The sequence below is a fragment of the Panthera onca genome, chromosome F1, assembly GCF_046562875.1.
Source record: "Panthera onca isolate mPanOnc1 chromosome F1, mPanOnc1 haplotype 2, whole genome shotgun sequence".
NCBI classification, from domain to species: Eukaryota; Metazoa; Chordata; class Mammalia; order Carnivora; family Felidae; genus Panthera; species Panthera onca.
This window is the reverse complement of record NC_138355.1, coordinates 63693350-63709861: the sequence shown is the minus strand read 5'-3', so window position 1 is coordinate 63709861 and position 16512 is coordinate 63693350. Positions and strand designations below refer to the sequence as shown.

Here is a 16512-nt window from a genome sequence, read left to right as displayed (position 1 = left end):
GAAACAGATTACGAGGAAGTGCAAGAGAAGGATGAGTTCAGTCCAGCTGCCTGGTGGCTTGTTGCTTTGACATTTGGAGGAAAGTTTTGGCATGTTGGATATCTACAGAATGGCTTACTTCCTTTCTCTTGACCTCGCCTCCCCATCCACACAGCTAAGATTTTCCTTACTTTTATAGGATTCCCACCTCTTGTTCGCACCCAGTGCCAACCAGGAGAAGCAACCAAGGAGAAGCAACAGACTCTTCATGATCTCTTTTCTGGGGGGACAAAATAGCTTCTTTATTTCTTCTTGAAGTCACTTACAATGTTAAGATCAGTGTATACTTTTGTGACCAAGTTTAGTTGCTGTATCGGTTAAGACAGCGTTTGGTACATGTGTTCGTAAGCCAATTACGATGACTTCAGCAAACTATTTTACCTCCTCTAAAAAGAAATCCAGAGGTAAGCAGTCAAGGACAAGGATGGTTTTCAAGGCGATCATTAAAGATCCAGGCCATTTCTGCTGTCCTCTTCAACCATCCACAGCAACACCTTTCATCCTCGTTGTCTAAAGACTACTCTTTTACCTTTAGATATTACATCTACGTCCCAGGCAATAAATGAGAAAGGGAAAGGCAAAAGGCATGAGTATGCTAAATCTGTCCATGTTTAGCCCTAAAAAAAAAAAAAAAAAAAAAAAAAAAAAAAAGGCTTTCCCAGAAGTTCAACCCAAGACATGTTTTCTTATATTGCATTGCCCAAAATTATGACACATAACCACGCCTAAATGCAAGGAAGCCTGGGAGATTAAGTTATCTAACTGGGTACATTGCTGTCAAAATAATTGTGATTTGTGAGTAAGGAAGAATGTATGTTGGGTGCTTACAACTAGCTAAGCCTGCCAGCCACGTTTTCCTTTTAAATATAACAAGAGGGGCGCCTGGGTGGCTCAGTCGGTTAAGCGTCCGACTTCGGCTCAGGTCATGATCTCACGGTTTGTGGGTTCGAGCTCCGAGTGGGGCTCTGTGATGACAGCTCAGAGCCTGAAGCCTGCTTCCGACTCTGTGTCTCCTCTCTCTGCCCCTCCCCCACTTGTGTTCTGTCTCTCTCTATCAAAAATAAATAACGTAAGAAATTTTTTTTCTAAATAAATATAACAAGAAAAATACATATATTTTTTACAGGTCTCAGTTTTCTAATGATCTTTTTGATGTACAAACATATGTAGATGGAGGAAAAGAAGGCTGGGCTATCCTAAAGGAGGGTCACCTGAGAATAAAGGTCTAACCGGTTGGGGGTGCCCAGCTGGCTCAGTCGGTATAGCGTGTGACTCTTGATCTCAGGGTTGTGAGTTTGGGCCCCACATTGGGTGTAGAGATTACTTAAAAATAAAGTCTTTAAAAAAAGAGTCTAACCTGCTTCTTTCCAACAGCAAGTGCCTTTCTATTACCTCCCCTTGTTCCTCCAACTCCCTTTCATAGGGGAAATGAAACACTTAGGGTTCTTAGGCTTAGACAACGTTGATCCACAAAGGCTAGATTCAAGAAGGAGAATAGCCCCGGGTTAGTATTACTGAGGCAACCAGAAATAGGCTACATTTTACCTACTGACTGACAAGAGAAGGAGCGAAGGATACTTAGGGTTAGTAAGGACAATCAAGATGGCCCAGGTCAAGGCTCCACTCTAATGCTTTGTTCCAAAAATATTCCCGATCTTTCACCTCTCCCTTTGTGATGTGATTTTGCAGCTACTCCCATCAAGAAATGGTGTAGGCAGTGGCAATTTCCCAACCCTTGAATCTAGGCTGGCATCGGAATATGCTGTGTTTAATAAGAACACTGCAGATGTGTGTTTGGTTCCAAGCTTAGGTCTCAAAAGACACTGGGCACTTTCACCTCTCCTCTTGGAACTCTATCTGTACCACATGAGAGAGTCTGAGCTAGATTGATGGGTGACAAGAAATGCAAGCCTTGACTGCTGTTGTCACCCCAGACCATAGCTAGGCAACTGTCAGATATTATAGTGGGGCCATCTTAGACTGGTTGGGACCCAGCCAACCTCCTAGCTGTCTTAATAAGTCCAACTAAATTCAGCCAAGTATGACTCAGCTGATCCGTAAATTTGTGAACAAGAAGAAATGGCAATGGAAAAAAAAGAAAAGAAAAGAAATGGTTGTGGTTCGAAGCCACTAATTTGGGGATGGTTTGGTACACAATAGATAATCGATACACTGACAATGAAGATCCCCTAAAATAAAGTTTCCTTTTGGGGGCTATACAATTATGTCAAGCGATTTCACTTATATTTGATTGATACTATAAAGTAAAGTGCTTTAGTCAAAAGTGAATGGGAATAGTCTCAAGCAAAAGAAAGTTTGATTTGGAGGACGGAGAAGAGAAAATATTTAAGCAGGTCACTCTCCGGAAGGGTTGTGAGATTCAGGAATTATGGAGGAAAGCATGATGTCATTAGCGGCCCCCAAGGCAGGGACGGACAGAAGGAAAATGACATGAGTCTAGAAGAAACTACCCAAGAGGAATAGTATGAATTAACATTCATCATCATCGAATTCTAACCTGACCTCAACCTTACAAGCTGTGAAAATAAGGCTTTTGATAAGTGGACTTACTTGGCTGAGGTTACAAAGCTGGTGAGCTCCAGGGCAGGCGTCTGTTTGACCTCTAAGCCCTCGGCTCTACCCTGTCTTGTATTTGTGCCTGGGACTCTGGGGGGTGGAAGGCTGTCTCCACAATCTGTGCAGCTGAAACTCTTTTCTGCACTCTGACCACGCGTGACGATTATTCGAGTTGCTATGTCATGATTTTTTGTTATACTGACCTCAGTTTGTCAGAGTTCATCCTGGTACCCGCAGCACAGGCTGGTCTCAAGTCTGGAGTCTTCTGATTTCTCCACTATCTTTCCACTTTCAGAGATGGGGAAGATAAAGGAAGGGATAAAAAATAAGAGAGCTGATCTACACTTCTCTCAGCAAGATTACTAGAACACACACATACACGCACACACACACAGAGGCATGCACACACGCACCTTACGTACACTGTCAAGATACTTGCCTGTTTTGCCATATATATCCTTTTTCCTATGTCCATTAATCAAACCTGGATAATCCACACTCCTGGCAAAGACACTGTGGTGGATAAAGCATAGATTTTGGAATCATATTTGTTGAAGCTTAGTTTCCTCATCTGTAAAGTGGGAATGCAACTATTTACCTTGTAGTGGATACCTTCTCCACCACAGTAAGTGGTGTACCATTTATTTAACTGGTCAAACCAAAATCCAGAAGTTTAATTCCTTGTCCTCCTCTTCCTTCTACGTCATAGCCTCTAGAGAGTCCCGTCGGCTTTACCTACAAAAGAAAGATCCCAAATCTAATCCTTTTGACCTTGTCTAGTACGACGGTACTTGTCCAAGGTACCGTCATTTGGGGCCTAAGTTACCGCTGTACTTTCTTAAACAGCTTCCTTTCAACCCCATCTCCACCCTAGCAATCCATTCGCTGCATTGAAGCCCATTATACTTTTAGAGTAAAAGTCAGTGGACGTTGTTCTCCAGTGTTAATACTGAATGTTTGTGTCCCTCCAAAGTTCAGACATTAAACCTAATGCTTAACATGATAGTATTTGAATGTGGGGCCTTGGGAGATGCTTAGGTGATGAGTGTGAAACTGTCATGAATGAGATGTGTGGTCTCACAAGAGACCCCATGGAGCCCCCTCACCCCTTCCACCATGGGAAGAACAATGAGAGGACAGCCGCCTATAAACCAGGAAGCAAGCGCTTACCAGACATGGACACCGCCGGTGCCTTGATCTTGAACTTTCAGCTCCAGGACTGGGAGAGAGAAATTTCTATTTCTTAGAAGCCACCCCATTTATGGTGTTTTGCTATAGCAGCTCAAACAGATGAAGACATCGTGTTTAAAACCCTCCAGTGCCTTTTCATTTTCTAAATCTAAACCTTACCTACCTTTTTATTTCTTCTTTGCCCTCAGTTTTGAACCACTCTCCCCATCTTGCCCCTCTGTCTTTGGTTCTTACCTCAAACATTCTAGCACATTTGTTTCTCAGTGGGGGCCACTGTGTTGGCCATTTCTCCTGCACTCAGTCTATAGTAGCTCGCAGGTCACTTTCTGCCGCACTTTTTGACTTCATCTTCTTTATAAAATTTATCATTCCCTGGTGTTTTCCTGTTGCTGGGTTCATTTAATTTGTTTCACTCAAATGTAAGTTCCGTGAGAGCAGAGGCCGGGCCTGGCATAGACCCTCATGACTAGGAAATGACTCGTATACAGTAGGTTGTCAAACAAATCTTTGTTAAATAAATGTTTATCTTCACTCCCCTGCTTAGTATGCTCCGGTGGATTTCAAATGTGGGTTTGTATAAAATCCCAAGTCCTTACCTTGGCCTGAAATTCTGTACATTATCTGGTCTCTGTTCCCCACTCTGATGTCATCATTGTATCCTTTTCTTCTCTTGCTTACTATGCTCCAGTGTCTCTGGTTTTCTTTGCTTCAAGTTCACATCCAAGCTCAAGCCCTTTGCATTTGTTGTTTCCCGCTTCCTACCCCACCCACCCAATTGCTCTTTCCCAGGACCTACCCATCTCTGGCTTGTCACCACTCAAGATTAACCCCAATGTCGGCTTCTGAGAAAGCTCTTCTCTGACCACCCTGTTTGATGTTGCCTCCCCAGTACCATGTTACGTTACCCTGCTTTCTTTCATTCATAGCATTTACGAGTCTCTGAGCTCATATATTTATTTGCTTCTTACACTAGAATTCAATGAATTCAGGGAATCCAGTTTGTCTTATTACCACTATATTCCCAGTGCCTTGAAGAAGGCAACAATGTCAATGTTCCGTGACAGATTCCCGCCCCTCCCTTTTGCTTTGCTTTCAAGGGTCGGTATCTGCAGCTCTTTAGCCCTGGTATTGAAATTAGATTGACCATCATTCAATAGTCTGTCCTAATGCGCTGTTGACATTCTGGTAGCTCGCTCCATTCAGGAAATATAGGCAGATATTCCTAGAAAATCTCATCTGCTAAGAGCCACCTGGTTTCTCCAGACCAAGTGGTAAGGTTTACTTTAAAGTAAAGTGAAAAAAAAAAAAAAAAAGATGCTTACTTTTTACTTTACTTGATAATCCAAGCCTACTTGATGTTACCTTTTTTGGGTTTTGAAATCCCTTGAGACTCTGATAAACGTCACGGACCCTGCTCCAAAAATAACGGCAGGTAGTGCCTACGGCCAACTTTTGTACATAATTTCCAAGGGTTCGAGGGACTCCTGGAGCTCATTTATGGATCATCGGTCAAGAACCCCTGCTCTGGGCTCTCCGTGTTCTGACCTATGACGTCAGGGCTCCATGGTGGTGGTCCCAGCACTGCCTCAGGGCCTGCCCGGTGAGGCAAGGAAACAGGACGAGTGGGGGAGGGAAGGATCTCTGGGAGTAGGACGGAAGAGGGTGGACAGAAGGAGAGGCAGAGCAGGAGGAATGGAGTAGGAGAAGGGGCTGGAAAAGTTGAAGGAAAGCAAGGAATGAGGGGGTAAGAGTAGAGCTGGAAAAGAAAGGCAAGAATCCTTGGTCAGAGGAATCGGGGCCATCGACTGCCTGAGGTGCTACCTGGGGTTGTGATCTCTGGTTCCGACCCTCTTGGGCAGAGGACAATTTCTGTTCCCACATAAGCTGAAAAGTTACAGAAGCCTAGAGGCCAATTCAACTATAATCACAGAGATACACAGATGAGTGTCTGCTTAGATGACAGAAGACTGCGTGGTCGTGGATTTATTTCTGGGACCATGCCGGGCGCCCATCTCTTTCCATTTTATTTGCCAGGGAACGCGCTGGGCTCCTTGCACCCTGCTTTGTCCCTTAATGAAGATGAGAATACGTACCAGTGGGTTTCTAACGAAGTTGGAGAGAGAATCCTCAGAGTAAACTAAACCTTGACACAGAGGTAAACATGGTGAGATGACTTTGTAAACGTTAGAACGATACCAGGCTGAGAACTCCAGGGGTAAGTGGCGAAATGTGATAATGGCTCATGTCTTTGAAACATGATTCAGTGGACTTCAGTTACTGGTCTGAAGAAACACAGCATGATTGCCAGGCATCATTCATTCTTTCCACACATATTTGTTAAACATCTACTACAACTAGAGGCCCACTGAGATATGGAAGGTACACAAAGCATTCTCCATCCCTTGTCCCAATGCCCAAGGGATGTCAATTTCTCCTCGGAACCTACTAGAAGTTCCTTAGTGCAAACAGGCGATTCCAATGGTTATTCTATTTCACCTGTGGCCGCGTCTCCTCTTAACTTCCTTTATTCTCCATGATGCGTTTAAAATAAGACAGCTCTCAAATCCATACTTGGTGATGTAATTCGACTCCCAGGAACCTTGGTTTCTTCATCTGCAGAATGGAGATGGTAATCTCCCAAAGTTGTTAAAATTAAGTGTCACGTCGCTAAAATTAAGTGGCAATGGACACACAGGGCCCGAAGCACAATTAGCACTCAACAAATTGTATCTACGGTTATAATTATTATTCTGTTAATGCCACTTCATTCTGCTCACATCAGCTGGAACACATTTTTTTTTTTTATCCTCCCCTCAACCCACACAAAATCAGTTACCAAGTTCCATTGGCTCTACCTTGAACATGTTCCTCATAATTGCCTCTCCTTTCCCTTTCTACTGCCACTCTCCTAATCCCTCTTCCTTATTTCATGTTCTCTTCTCCCCAAATTTGGTGTTGGACAACAGTAGGCTGTGCGTAGTCAAGTGTGGAGGGAGTCAATAGTAACATGAGTTGTTTTGAGTGCATGGGGAGCAGGCACCCCTCATCCAGCCAAGTGTTCAAGGTCAACTGTATGTTCAAGGTGCTTTATTATTTTAATCACCACAGCTGTCTGACCTCAATATCTATGCTTTTACTAATCACTCAAAGCTTACTTTTAATGTTTTTATTTATTTTTGAAGGAGAGAGAGAGACAGAGCATGAGCGGGGGAGGAGCAGAGAGAGAAGGAGACACAGAATCCTTGTCTCCAGGCTCCAGGCTCCGAGCTGTCAGCACAGAGCCCGACACGGGGCTCGAACTCACAAACCGTGAGATCACGACCTTAGCCGAAGTCGGACGCTCAACCGACGGAGCCCCCCAGGCGCCCCAAAGCTTACTTGTAATCACTGTAATTGGGCTTCCCTGTTTATCATCTCTCACAGGGCTTCGAGGACATGCTATCTCAGCTATAGTTTATATATATTGAAATATATTTTGGCAACCCTACAGAGTAATAACGAAAAGCATAAGTATTGACATGAGACAGCTGTAGTGATTAAATGAACAACTGCATATACAGTTGACTCTTTTTTTAATTAAAAAAAATTTTTTAATGTTTATTTATTTTTGAGAAAGAGGGAGACAGGGCATGAGTGACAGAGAGAGAGGGAGACAGAATTAGATGCAGGCTCCAGGCTCTGAGCCGTCAGCACAGAGCCTTATGCGGGGCTTGAACCCACAAACCGTGAGATCATGACCTGAGCCAGAGTCAGACGCTCAACCCACCGAGCTATCCAGGCAGCCCATGAATACACAGTTGGCTCTTGAACAACATGGGTGTTAGGGGTACCAATGCCCTGTGCAGTTGAAAATCTATTTATAACTTTTGACTCCCCCAAAACTTAACTACTAATAGCCTACTGTTTTTTTCAAAGATTTTTTTTAAGTAATCTCCACACCCAACGTGAGGCTCAAACTCACAACCCCAAGATCAAGAGTCATACGTTCCACCGACTAAGCCAGCCAGGAGCCCCACTAATAGTTTACCGTCGACCAGAAGCCTTACGGATAACATGAGTTGATTAACACGTATTTTGTATGATGTATGTATTCTCATATGTGTCACATACATATTCTTACAATAAAGGAAGCTAGAGAAAAGAAAATGGTATTAAGAAAATCATAAGGAAGCGAAAATACATTTACAGTACTTTACTGTGTTTATTAAGAAAAGCCACCTGTTCAGTTCAAACTCGTGTTGTTCAAGGATCAACTGTAATACCTAATCATCCTAAAGCACTCGATTACTATTTTTTGTTCTCTCCCTCAATACATTTTTAAAAAATGTTTATTTATTATTTTTGAGAGAGAGAGAGAGAGCAGAGGAGGGGCAGACAGAGGGGAACAGAGGATCTGAAGCAGGCTCCACGCCGAGATAGCAGCCAGCCCGATGTGGGGCTCGAGCTCATGAACTGTGAGATCATGACCTGACCTGAGCCGAAGTCGGATGCTCAACCGACTGACCCACAGAGGCTCCCCTGGGTAATTTTTTTTTAAGACTTTATTTTTAAGTAATCCCTATACCCAACATGGGGCTTGAACCCACGATTCCGAGATCAAGAGTCCCATGCTCCTCCGACTGAGCCAGCCAGGTGCCCTAAGCACTCGCTAAATATTAACTGTCATTAATGCTATTGGTGTGGACATTTCTTATTTCCCTATTTTCTTATTAAAAGAAAACAGCTTTATTGAGATATAATTCACATTACCATAAAATTCACACTTACAAAATGTACAATTTTCTCTACAAAAAGATTCTGCTTTTTAGTGTATTCACAGAATTGAGCAACCATCACACTACATATAATTTTAGGACATTTTCATCACCCCCAAAAAGAATGTTCCTAGATGACAATGACCTTCTGGTATTGATGGTTCCTTTTCCAATACGTTGCCTGGAGAACTTTTATTAGATTCTCCGTTAAAATTACTTGCTCCCATACTGATTTTATATAGGCTCTGGGTTGACTTCTTTCTATTACCGAAGGTGAGATAATTTCATTATTGTGAGGGCTACCCACTGTGATTGACATACAATTTGAGGATATCGTTTTGTGCTCAACTTTTTATTAGTGGTGATTTAAAAAACTAGTTCACAAGTATGTGAATAAAACAGTTGTTATTAAGTAATTGCATCATAATTACAATTAATACTCCCTAGTGCATGCCCTCATGCCAATAAGCACCAAGTAGCTTGTTAAAAACTGCTTTCAAATCCTTTCATAAGGGCTCCTTATGTTGCCAAACTTGTTTTTGATAATGATTGGGAAGGAGGTTGGAGTGACATAAAGAATCACGTTTTATTTGAGGATCCCAAACCACCTGACAGGGCTTCCTCCCATCTTGCAGATCGGGTACACTGAGGTTTGTAATGGTTCAACCCATTTCCGTTGGCTGGGTTGCCATCCGGGAAGAGGGCGGGCTACAGAGAACAGTTTATATTCCAATACGTTCTGGGCTCTTCCTAAGTCATTTATCTGCCCTTTTCTCTTTTGGCCATGGTGATTGCGTAGCCAGTCAGATTTCTCCTCTCTCCTGGCCTGGTGAAAAGATGGGAGGCAAATCTGTGATCTACCTGGAGCTATAGTCCTGGACTTCAGCTGTGAGTTTCTTACTAGCGCCCCAGCCCCACCCCCGGGGGCGATTCTATTAAAACCTTTTTTTCATTCTTTCCTACCCATTTTCAATTTGAGTCATCTTGTTCAAACATGTATTATCTTTTTAAGCACTCTCAGGCTCTTTGCAAACAACACGGGCAATGAACACGTGGCTAATTTTTACACGATTCATACTTTTCTGTTAGATCCAGGCACGTCGCAGAGCTGAAACACCAGGTTTTTGTGGAGAGACCCACACTTTGGTTCGAATTCCGTCTTTGACACTTAATAACTATGGGACCCTTGGACAAGTTATTTAATCTTTCTGAGTTCCCTTTTTGCAAAGTGAAAATCATAATCCATAACTCAGAGATGTCTTGGGGATTAAATAAAATAAGTCATGCAAATTACTTGGTGCATAGTAGGCATTCAATAAATGTCAGCTCGTTTCTTATTCCAGTTAATAATGCTTATTAGACTATATTAAAAACTAGAAGCAGACTGTGATAATGCATTTCTTTATTAAGTATTTAAGCCAAATAACTAATTTCCCCCAGGGGGAAGGGAGAGATATGTTGAATTGGATTCATTTGGTGGACTTATTTATTAATCTTTTTTTTTTCCTTCAACATTATTTTGTTTCACAGTTCATAATGCAGTTTTCATGCAACACAAATGCCACACAGCTCAGCATTCCTTTGAACTCTACTGTGATCTTTAAGAAAATCTATGATTACATTCGCCGCTTATTAGAGGTCATTGTTAGTTACGTTAGCAGCTCAGCTGTGTTTCATAACTACTTCGGGCTGACAAACTTTTGCTCGCCACCGTTTCCCTGAGGTCTAAGGCTTTACAAGGATCCGGTTTTCAATTGCAACGGTACAGCAGAAGAAAACAGGGATGGGGGGTAGACTCACACCGTCTGTGCTCTCTCCTGTCAACATTACACGTTTGCGTTGAAGCGGGGCCACGTTTTCCTCAAGGACGGCAGCTAAAGCGAGGCTGGCGACAGGACTGGGCAGTAACCGGGCTGGGGCTCGGGTACCACGGCACCTTTAAGGACCGGAGACTTGGCACTAGCCCGGCCTCCTTCCCGGCCCACCTCTGAACTCTGATTGACAGGGCGCCGGGCGAGGAGGAGCCGAAGGAGGCCGAGGGGAGGTGCGGGGAGGCGAGCAGGGGGAGGAGGGCCCGTCTTCCCGCCGACGGCCAATCAGGGCGGGGGGGCGGGGCCTGCGCGCCCTCCTCCCTCCTTCTCTCCCCCGCCTCCCGGCTTCCCCGCCCCCTCCCCTCTCCTCCTTCTCGTCCTCCTCCTCCTCCTTCTCCTCCTCCTCCTCCTCGCAGGCTGTGGTTTTTCTGTATGTGTTTCTGGAGTCCTGAGCCTGAGCTAAACAAAAGCAGGAGGCTGACGGGGCTGCCGGAGTTTGCAGAGACACGGAGGAGGAGAGAGCCTGTGCTCTGCCTGCCGCCGCGGCCGGGGGAGATCTGGCTTTTGCAACAGCCCACCCCCTTTGAGATCACTCTGGCCCGGAGTGGGGGTGGGGGGCAGCGGGGGGTGGGGGGGAAAGTTTGCATTGCAATCCCCCTGCCTTCCTCTCCTTTCTCCCGATCAATGCATATTTGCAAAAGGATTAAGCCACAGATTTAAGCGCCGGGAGCCCATTTCTGCCTTGCAAAGGAGACCGGACTGAAAAACCAAAAGCCAGCTCTGATTTCTTTTCGTCAAGTGGGAAGGTGGTTTATTTTTCTTGCTTTTTTGGAGTCAACACCCTTCCCCACCAGCCCTTATCCCCACCCTCACCCCGCAACCCCTTCACGCCCCCCTCCCCCTCCCCACTCCCCATCCTCCCACCAGCCTCTAAAAGAGGCAAAGGGATTTTTTTTTTTTTTTTTTTTTCTTCTGGTCTTCTTTTTTCCCCCCTTCCCTGTTTATCCTGAAAAGGATCTGAAGCCAGCTTGAAGGATAAAAAGCCTTGGTGCTGCCCAGGAGCCGAGCCGAGGAGCAGAAGAGGAAGAGCCGGGGGCTGCTGTTGCCTTTGGAGATGGACGAGCAGCCCAGGCTGATGCATTCCCATGCTGGGGTCGGGATGGCCGGACACCCCGGCCTGTCCCAGCACTTGCAGGATGGGGCCGGAGGGACCGAGGGGGAGGGCGGGAGGAAGCAGGACATTGGAGACATTTTACAGCAAATTATGACCATCACAGACCAGAGTTTGGATGAGGCGCAGGCCAGGTGAGATGGAGGTTTTCTTTTCCTTTCTTGGGGTTTTTTGTTTTTCTCCCTCTCGCAGGGGGAAACAATGGGAACCGAATCAGCACAGCGCTTTCTTTTTAAATGTTATTTCTTTTCCCATTTTGACGAGCAACTACATGGCGGAGGAGTAAAATTGGAAGGAGCGTTGTTATCGAAAGTGTAATCGCCCATGCCGAGATGTGGCTCTGTGTGTGTGTGTGTGTGTGTGTGTGTGTGTGTGTGTGTGTGTGTGTATGTATGTGTGTTTGCGTGTGTGTGTGAATATAGAGATATTCATATATGTCCACACAAACACTCAGGCACGCCGAAAATACTGCCAACGGATCCAAAAGCGGCCCTCGGCACTTTTTACTGCTTTAAAAAAGTATCAGAGAGAGCAGAATTGACAAGTTTTGGACAGCATTCCCTGCCTTCTTGTTGAGGGACTCCGTAACATTACAAAATAAAATGCCCCAATAACACTTTATTTGCAAATTTAGTGACTCCTCACCTAATTCAGAGACTTTGGCTTTTCTTTCTTGATGTGCCCCTCCAAAATTAATTTTGAGCTTTTCCTTCTTTCTGCTCCCTTAAAATAAAATTAAAAAAAAAAAAAACAGATTAATTCTTTGTCAGTACTTGTCAACTATCCAAAAAATATTTTGCATTCATTTGATTCTGTTTCAGAAAAAAGCTAATGGAAAGAAGGAAAACATGATTTTGCTTTGAGGCATATTGGTTAGTTTCAGGAGACTCAGATATTCAGTTTAACTTTATTGTCTCTTAATTTGAGTCACTTTACCAACGCTCTGTGGCACAGAATGTATGGTCCTTTAAAAAAGGGGGTGAGGGGACAAAAATCAAGCATGATCTTTTTCCCATGCTTTTTTCAGGACCACTTAGAATGCACAGAAATAGAAATGAAGGCATGTGTGAATTTCATGTATTTTCAGTACTGTAGGACAGGAAGGTCTTTATTAAGGAAACACAATAAAGAAGCTGTGTAGCTTCTCAAGTTAATCCATTGCCAGGTAGACAGTTCAACACTCCAGGATTTTACAGTAAATTCTCTTCCAAAACAAAATGTAGAGTCAATGGCAACCCAGAAACAGCTTGCCCAAGGCCGATCTCGAAAAGAAGAATTTAAAAAATCTAATGACCACATATGTCTTTACTGTTAATTACCCTGCTTTGTGAAATCTCAGAAGTAGTTGTTGTTTTTTTTTTTTAATATGTACACAATTCCTATACCCCAAATGACTCAGTTATGTGGAAAAGACATTATATGTATTTTCGTCTTATGGGAATAAGGAATTTGAGTTGAGAAAATGAGCCGAAGCGGTTAAAAGCGTGGATGTTATGAATTACACCCTTATTTTAGCTGCAGGCACATGCAACATGTAAACTCAGAAGTACTGAGTGTGGAAAACTTAGAAATGTTCGAAGCCAGGAACTGTGCTTAATTTTTTTTTAAATGGGGGAAAGTTTTCAAAAATTAATCGGTGCTCTCTTCCAATTGTATTATCTTTAGAGAAGCTAATAATTACGGCAAAGTGGAAGATTTTTCCCACTGGCAATCTCTTTTTGAATTGGAACAGATTTCTCCATTACATTGTTGCAGAAGAAGAAACTCAGACATACCAATAAACTGGTTTAATAACAAGTTTGTGAAGTGGCAAGGGGCCGGGAAGGCTGGAGACTTCCCACTTTCCTCACGGACGATCAGTACTCCCTTTTTGTACAGCTGAGGACAGCCGAGGCTTGGCGGGTCTCCCCTGATAGTGGCCTAGATGCTGAGAGAGATTAGACCCACATTTTGGGATGGGGAAATCTGTTCTCTGTCTGTAACCCCATTGATGTGCTGTGGAAATGTAGTATTTCTGGAAAGCCGTCTGGGGCTTTTGTTGTTATTAGTCTTGTTGGTTTGTTTTTCCATTTGGGCCTATATGTAAGAATGCAATTAATGAAAACTATTTTAAAAGGCCCTCAAAGAGGTCTTTGATACAATAAAGTATTTTGTACCTTTTTTTCTCACCCCCCCCCCCCCCATGAGAACTCAGGCACCATTGAGCTTTCTTTTTGTTCAAACAATGTAACTCTACTCACAGTATAGAGAGCCTGCTTCTGGTTACTGCTCTTCATGAGGATGTGTGTCCATTTTTTTTTTTAACTTTCGCAAGAATTAAAAAAGAATTGCATGTGTCTGGGGTGCCAGGGGCTTCCATTTGTCTTTACACATTAATTTCAGTTTGTAAACAGAATTCCTTTAACTGATAGCTGATACGATCAGTATTTTGTTTCCAAAACAATATCCTTCTGCTAAGTGCTTCCATAGTAAAATAAAGGGAAAGGTATTGTTTTGTTCCTCAAGTGCATTCAGAATACACACGCACACCAGAACCAGGTAAATCACTAATCTAAAAGGCAGAATTGTATTTATTTTTTCCCCAATGGGTGCAAGGTCCTAATTGTAAATAATTGAATTTCAACACCTGCAAATAAGCGGCGTGTGCACAAGAGGCATAATGTGAACACAGAGAAATGAATTTATTCCCCATATGGGTATGTTTGCCCCCTGGCAATGCATTTCCATACTCTTTAACTTGGGGACTGAAATTTTATAAATTGACAGTTCTACTCAGAAGACCTTTCAAGCATCTTGTGTTTATGAGAATACAGGGGCATCTGCGGAATGAATTCGAACACATGGATGAATTAAATTTGAAAACACACACACAGACTAAGAGGCAGACAGCTCCTAGGCTGTGGTGGTTGCATAGATTATAGAAAACTGTTATCCTATGCGTTTAGCTTTGCCGTATTCATTGCCCTGGATATAGGATTATTGGTTTAAGAATTCCACTTTGATTAAACTATTAAAAAAAAAACAACTAACTCTGCCTAAATGGGCATAATTTAGGTTAGTTCTGTTCTGTAGTTAAATCCCTACTCTCTCTCAGCTAATTAACATTATTTCCTTTTCTATGGCGGGACTCTGTATATTAAGTCATAAAACAATCGAAGCATGCCACAGAGTTATGCGTGGTATATAATTTTGGCTAAACGTTCAGATTTTTCCCCCTGTGCATTATCAGCAGTTTGATTCTGAAAGTCCACCTAAGCCATTATGTTGTTTCTTTCTTGCAGAAAACATGCTTTAAACTGCCACAGAATGAAGCCTGCCTTGTTTAATGTGTTGTGTGAAATCAAAGAAAAAACAGGTAGGAATGAGATTTCAACATTTAAGCGTTTTCTTTGGCCAGTTGACTCACTTAGCCAGCAATCACAAACCCATTATTTAAATATTAAAATTTCAGAATAAAAGTACTCTCAAAATGGATCGCGTATTCCAATAGGGAGTCCTAGCAGCCCTGCTTCCTGGGAAAGAAAGCACCAAGTTTCCTTGACAGTTATTACCAAGCATTACTGGTTTATTTTCCTTAACTCTGTTACCAGCCTCTTTGAAACTGGGGCTAGAATAGAGGTTCTGAAGGGAAATTGATAGAATGATGTGCCTTTGGGGGAAAAATATGAAAGTAAAAGTCTGTTTCCTGAAGGAATGTATTTTGGCCCATATTTAAAACCCTAGTGTTTTTGGAGTTGGGCATGGGGGCTAAGCTGTTTAAAGTTTCCTTTCCTTTTTTTCTTGTAATGGTACAAAGGAGCAGGCTAGAGGTTTCTCAGCAGTGGTGGTTGTCAAATACCTTTGTGGAAAGCGCTATACAACGTCAGGTTATCGGTATTTGAGTGCCCTGTGATTTCATAGCAGGGGGAAGCGTTGGGTTTAGGAGAATATAATGCCATGAGATCACTCATTCTGTTGCTTTTCTACTTTCTAGACCTCCTCTCATGGACTAACACACTTATAACACATCCCAGGAGGGCATTTAAATTTTAAAGCAACAATTAAAAAATAGCAGTCATCAATCAGAGGTGTTCTTAAACAACAGATGCTCTGGGAAGGACATTTAGCAACATCCTCTTGTTTGTTTATCTTAATCCTTAATTTTCCAAAGTGGCTGAATCTCTCCCTTGTAAAAAGAGAGAGTTGAGAAGGCAATCTGAAACTAGAGCATAATGATGAGGAACGAGGGGTGGTTATATAAAGCGGGAGCTTCTGCTGGCCTCTGACTTGCTTGCTTCAGAGCAGTGCAAAGTACCTGCCTTCCTATTTATTTATTTATTTTTTACAACAAGGAGTGTAACAGTCAATAATTCATATCTAAACCATATAAGCAAGGGCATGACATGAATGAAAGTGACAATAAATATGATTGCATGCCCGGTTGATATACATTGATAGTTACACATAAAAAAGAGGGGTGGGGGGGGAGGGCACCCAGGGTGGCTTTCTTTTTGAAAGCTCTCTGTGTTTCTCTTTTAAAAGAATAAATAGTTTCAAGATGTGACCGTTGATCGAATATGTAATTACTTGGGTCTTGAAATCTATGTGAAATTAGTAAGCAGCTCCTTTGTTGAATGTTATTTGTGTTGTGCACAACATGCCAGACAAAGCACCTGAGCAGTAATGTTCAGACCTTCAAGACTTTCAGGTTGCCTTGCCAAAACCTAACCTTACTGCAAAGCTGATAATTACATTATTTTAGCTGTGAAACACCTCTTAAGAGATTTATGAATTGTGCATACAAATATCAAAGAGCCCTTCCAGTTTGTCACACTTTTTAGCTTTTTTTTTCCCTATTAGCCAGGGCAGGAAACCTGAGTGTATGTATATAGATTTTTTTCCTCTCCTTTTTTCTTCCTTCTCATTTTCTTTTTTGATCTCCAATGCTTATTTACTTTGAATTTTTGGTTTGTTGAAATCTGCTTCTAAC

General features: G+C 42.7%; 1 protein-coding gene and 1 long non-coding RNA gene across 10 annotated transcripts in view; one reads left to right on the top strand and one right to left on the bottom strand.

Moving 5' to 3' along the window:
- Positions 1–10539, bottom strand: part of LOC132686583 (uncharacterized) — a 32595-nt gene extending 22056 nt beyond the window's left edge. For 2 of the 3 annotated variants that reach the window (XR_014136446.1, XR_014136448.1), the window contains exon 1: positions 2820–7348. This is a non-coding gene — a long non-coding RNA (uncharacterized LOC132686583). Of the gene's footprint in view, positions 1–2819; positions 7349–10361 lie in introns of those variants that run through there. The other variant, XR_014136447.1, reaches the window with a different exon arrangement.
- Positions 10540–10727: 188 nt separating this feature from the next.
- PBX1 (PBX homeobox 1) overlaps positions 10728–16512 on the top strand; it is a 329073-nt gene continuing 323288 nt past the window's right edge. For 3 of the 7 annotated variants that reach the window (XM_078440839.2, XM_060644439.3, XM_078440838.2), the window contains exons 1-2: positions 10732–11677; positions 14825–14898. In XM_078440839.2, the coding sequence (XP_078296965.1) occupies positions 11487–11677; positions 14825–14898 (265 nt within the window). In that variant the 5' untranslated portion in view covers positions 10732–11486. Of the gene's footprint in view, positions 11678–14824; positions 14899–16512 lie in introns of all 7 variants that reach the window. The other 4 variants (XM_078440836.2, XM_081791937.1, XM_078440837.2 and 1 more) reach the window with 4 other exon arrangements.